A 5000-nucleotide genomic window follows, 5' to 3' on the forward strand; every position below is an offset into this window, starting at 1 on the left:
ACTTTTTTTTTTTTTTTATCCTGTCCCTTCATCAACAGTTCAAAGATGGAATAACACAAGATATGATGAAATACAAACATTTATTTACATGATTTTTGGGTCTTTGAAATTTGGGAAATAATTTTTGTTCCATGTTTCATTCATGGTCTGTTTAAAACTGATGGAACTTTAGAACCAAAAATGGAACAGAAAAAAGGTCAACAGTTTGATAAACTAGAGAACATATGTATCTGTTCAATACACTTTTATATCAGATGTACCAGATATATAAAAATGGGAATAAACTTCTAAATAAGTAGTAATAAAAAACAGCAAGAGACGCAAAGTGTCAATAAGACAAACAATATAAATATAAATACATTTACATACAGTAATATTCTCCTGTTATCTCCTGTTATTCTCCTGTTATTATCTTGTTATATTATTGTTGTCATGATGTTTCTTAGTCAGATCTCGTGCTTCAAAATTTTTGATAGTGACAGGTCTGATTTTGTAGTGAGAGAACTTCTAGGTCCGGTTAGAAATCCAGTTAGAGATCCAGTCCAGTCCAGTCCAGTTCCAGGTCTGGTCCGGTCTGGTCCGGTCTGGTCCGGTCTGGTCCGGTCCGGTCCTGGTCCGGTCTGGTCCGGTCTGGTCCGGTCTGGTCCGGTCGCTGCAGACAGAGTCGTGCGTCACATCGTAAAGTGTCCCCTGTTGCGTTCTGCACGTGCTCAGTGTGTCTCTGTCCTCAGGCTCCGGTGCTGACCTCAGGCTGTTGGATTGACCTTTGACCTACAGGCTCCGCCCCCTCACAGGTACAGTCCTGATGCATTTCCCATGATCCCCTGCTCCCTCAGCACAGAGACAGTTCTGGTTTTAAACAGGGAGACTGATTAAAGCTCCGATATCACACCAACGTGACTCTGAGCTTCAAGTCGGGCTCTAATGTTCTAATGTTCTAAAGTTCATGTGAATGTTTTGTTTCGTTCACATGTTTCTTTGTTCTGAGTCTGTTACATCTCCAAAGCTCCAAACGCTCTGCTCCACCTTGTGATGTCATCAAGTGGTCGTTTCCTTTTCCCTTTAGTTCAGTGGAGATCAGAATGATCCACATGATTCTAGTGAAGGTGTGTGGAGTTTAAAAACACAGTGGAGCTTAATAATATTGTATCTTCTGGACTGTAAGTCGCATCAGCCAAAAAATGTGTCATAAAGAAGAACAAAAACATCTGTGTATATAAGTGTTTTGCCAAAGGGTACAAGAGCAGAACTTGGTCCAAGTGTGGAGTGATCCTCTGAGCTCAGGGTCGTTGGGACTGTTCTGACCTGTGGCCCTCTGCTGCCCCCTGTCTGTGTCATGTGGTGTTACACTCTGACCTGTGTCATGCGGTGTTACACTCTGACCTGTGTCATGCGGTGTTACACTCTGACCTGTGTTCACATGACCTGTGTCATGCGGTGTTACACTCTGACCTGTGTCATGCGGTGTTACACTCTGACATGTGTCATGCGGTGTTACACTCTACATGCGGTGTTACACTCTGACCTGTGTCACCTGTGTCATGCGGTGTTACACTCTGACCTGTGTCATGCGGTGTTACACTCTGACATGTGTCATGCGGTGTTACACTCTGACCTGTGTCATGCGGTGTTACACTCTGACATGTGTCATGCGGTGTTACACTCTGACCTGTGTCATGCGGTGTTACACTCTGACATGCGGTGTTACACTCTGACATGTGTCATGCGGTGTTACACTCTGACCTGTGTCATGCGGTGTTACACTCTGACATGTCTGTGTGTTGTAGTTTCCCGATGGCCGACCTGGACTCAGACCTGTTGTCCGGGGCCCCTCCCCTGGACGCCCTGCTGACCTCGGACCCGTCGCCCACGCTGAGCTCGCTGGCGCTGCTCTCATGCGTGAAGTCGGAGCCGGAGGAGCTGGACCTGGACTCGACCGTGGACCTGGACTCGACTGTGGACCTGTCGTCCATCCAGCCCCTGTCCACGGCGGAGCTGGCCCACGAGCAGATCCGGATGGAGATCAGCGGTTTGGACTACATCAAGTCCGAGCACCACGAGTTCAAGTCCCACTACGAGACCGGCTCCGTGTACGACTACATCTCCCAGGTACGGCCTCCCCCTCCCCAGACGCTTCCTCTCACACATACACAGAGCTAACGCCACGCTCCAAACAGGAAGTGTTCACGGGCACGACTGGGCTCCATCGACTCTGGCTCCAGTTCAGTTTTTGTGGAAAAGTGTGACCCCTCTGTCTGTGACTAAACCAGGACTAAACCAGGACTAAACCAGGTCCATGTGTGTATTCTAGTCTTTGTCTCTTACACTTGTTCTGTTCCAGATCGTTCTAAACATGCCCTTTTGACCGGTCCCCAGCTACATTACATTTATATTGAAATCATTTTATGACATATTTACATTTGTCGCTGAATTTTTATTACCTGACAAACTCGAGATCAAACAGTGACAGGTGCATGTGCAGAGTCCTGTAGTGCAGGTAACGACACTCGTAAGGACATTAGTAACGACACTCGTAAGGACATTAGTAACGACACTCGTAAGGACACTAGTAACGACACTCGTAAGGACATTAGTAACGACACTCGTAAGGACATTAGTAAGGACGACACTCGTAAGGACGTAAGGACATTAGTAAGGACACTCACATTAGTAAGGACACTCGTAAGGACATTAGTAACGACACTCGTAAGGACATTACTCGTAGGACATTAGTAACGACACTCGTAAGGACATTAGTAACGACACTAGTAAGGACACTATTAAGAACACTTTGAGATGTCTTTGTTTTCAGACGATCATAAAATATTTTGTTCATGTTTCACTGTGAAAACTGCAGAACATTCCCCTGAAAATGCTTTAATAATGAACAAAAGCATCAACACCTGCCCCCTGTCTCACCTGTCTCACCTGTCCCACCTGTCCCCCCAGGTGTCGGACTCTCTGGACTACCTGAAGGCGGAGCAGGTGGACCTGCAGTGTTACTACGCGGAGCTCAGGTCGGATTATTCGGAGCCGAGTCTGGAGTCGATCCACATGGCGGAGCTCAGGTCGGAGCTGCACAAGCTCCGCCCCGACGCGCTTCTGCTGGACGGACTGAAGGTGGAGCCGGAGTGCAGCGCCGAGCCCGGACTCTACGAACTACAGCCCCCGAACAAGAGCCAGGGAGAGAGCAGCCGCGCCACCAAGAGCGCCACCGTCAGGAAACCGCGCAACATGCAGGTGAACGCACAACAACACACACAACAACACAACACACACACACAACAACACAACACACACCACAACAACACAACACACACACACCAACACAACACACACACAACAACACACAACACAAACAACACACACAACAACACACACAACACACACACACAACAACACAACACACACACACAACAACACACACACACAACAACACACACACACACACACACACACAACACACACACACAACAACACAACACACACCACAACAACACAACACACACACACAACAACACAACACACCAGTGTTGTGCAAGTTCACACTTTTCATGAACTAGTTCAAAGTTCAGTTCATTTTATATTTAGATGAGATCTGTAAATGAAAGGCTGCATTTATTTTTGAAACTGACTTCTAGTTTACAACAACTTTACAAGATCCACTGTTGGACAAGTGACTTTAAAACTGTAATGTTTTATTTATGACTTGTTACTGTCATTTCAAAGTCATTTGTTACATTACAATATTACTGTATTTAAAATGTAAAACATGACACGACTATTGCAGCACTTTTAATTTACTCACCAAAAGAACTGTTAAGATGCTGAACTTTTGCGCCGTATATGGACTGAACCAGGACTAAACCAGGTCTAAACCAGGACTAAACCAGAACTGAACCAGGTCTAAACCAGGACTAAAGCAGGTCTATACCAGAACTGAACCAGGACTAAACCAGAACTGAACCAGGTCTAAACCAGGACTAAAGCAGGTCTATACCAGAACTGAACCAGGACTAAACCAGAACTGAACCAGGTCTGAACCAGAACTAAACCAGGTCTGAACCAGGACTAAACCAGGTCTAAACCAGAACTGAAGCAGGACTAAACCAGAACTGAACCAGGTCTAAACCAGGACTAAACCAGGTCTAAATCAGGACTGAACCAGGACTAAACCAGGTCTAAACCAGAACTGAAGCAGGACTGAATCGGGTCTAAACCAGGACTAAACCAGGACTAAACCAGGTCTAAACCAGAACTGAACCAGGACTAAACCAGAACTGAACCAGGTCTAAACCAGGACTAAACCAGGACTAAACCAGAACTAAACCAGAACTGAACCAGGACTAAACCAGAACTGAACCAGGACTAAACCAGAACTGAACCAGGACTAATCCTGGACTAGAACTTGGAATCTCGGACCGCCCCTGAGAGAACCCCGAGTGCGTTCGTGCGTCAGCTGCGTTTATCTCGGTGGAGCGTGGACTTGTGCGTCGGTCCTTTCGCTCAGGATCACGGTCTACGCGGGCGAACCTCCGGCGTTTCACCGCTGCTGATATCGCGGTGATTTTAGCAAATTTGTATGAAGAAAAATGAAAAACCCACCATTTCAATCCAGGTTAAAAAAGCATTGTGACGCGCGTTACTGACATATGTACCAAGTAAAATAATATGCGTGCGGAGCAGCACGTCCTGTGCGTGTAGATTTCAGAAAATAGGATCCATCCTATTTTTTGACGCTCTACACGAGCGTCGGCGCGTATCCCCGTCAAAATCCACAGAGAGCATGTATCTATTGTTGTATTTGCGCATTTACCATCAGCACATTGTGCTCCCTGGGCAGTTGTGTATCATGTGAAAGAGCCCAGATCCACATAGACTCTTAATTAGTGCTTTGAAATTTACTTTTGAAATCCTTGCGTTTGCCGTGGTCAGTCTGTACAGAAGGTAAATACAAGCAGCTAAACGCGCCCAGTCAAGTTTGATTGACTTTCCCATTG

The 5000-nt window shown here is 46.2% G+C and overlaps 1 protein-coding gene across 1 annotated transcript in view; it reads left to right on the forward strand.

Moving 5' to 3' along the window:
* The window catches only part of si:dkeyp-113d7.1 (uncharacterized protein LOC407709 homolog), a 13553-nt gene that overhangs the window by 3120 nt on the left and 5433 nt on the right, over positions 1–5000 (forward strand). The window contains exons 2-4 of the mRNA XM_055152474.1: positions 732–794; positions 1788–2109; positions 2950–3240. Coding sequence (XP_055008449.1) covers positions 1795–2109; positions 2950–3240 — 606 coding nt within the window. The 5' untranslated portion in view covers positions 732–794; positions 1788–1794. The remainder of the gene's footprint in view (positions 1–731; positions 795–1787; positions 2110–2949; positions 3241–5000) is intronic.

This window comes from Boleophthalmus pectinirostris, unplaced genomic scaffold (genome assembly GCF_026225935.1).
Source record: "Boleophthalmus pectinirostris isolate CB_2022bp ecotype Guang Dong unplaced genomic scaffold, ASM2622593v1 HiC_scaffold_17, whole genome shotgun sequence".
Classification (NCBI taxonomy): Eukaryota; Metazoa; Chordata; class Actinopteri; order Gobiiformes; family Gobiidae; genus Boleophthalmus; species Boleophthalmus pectinirostris.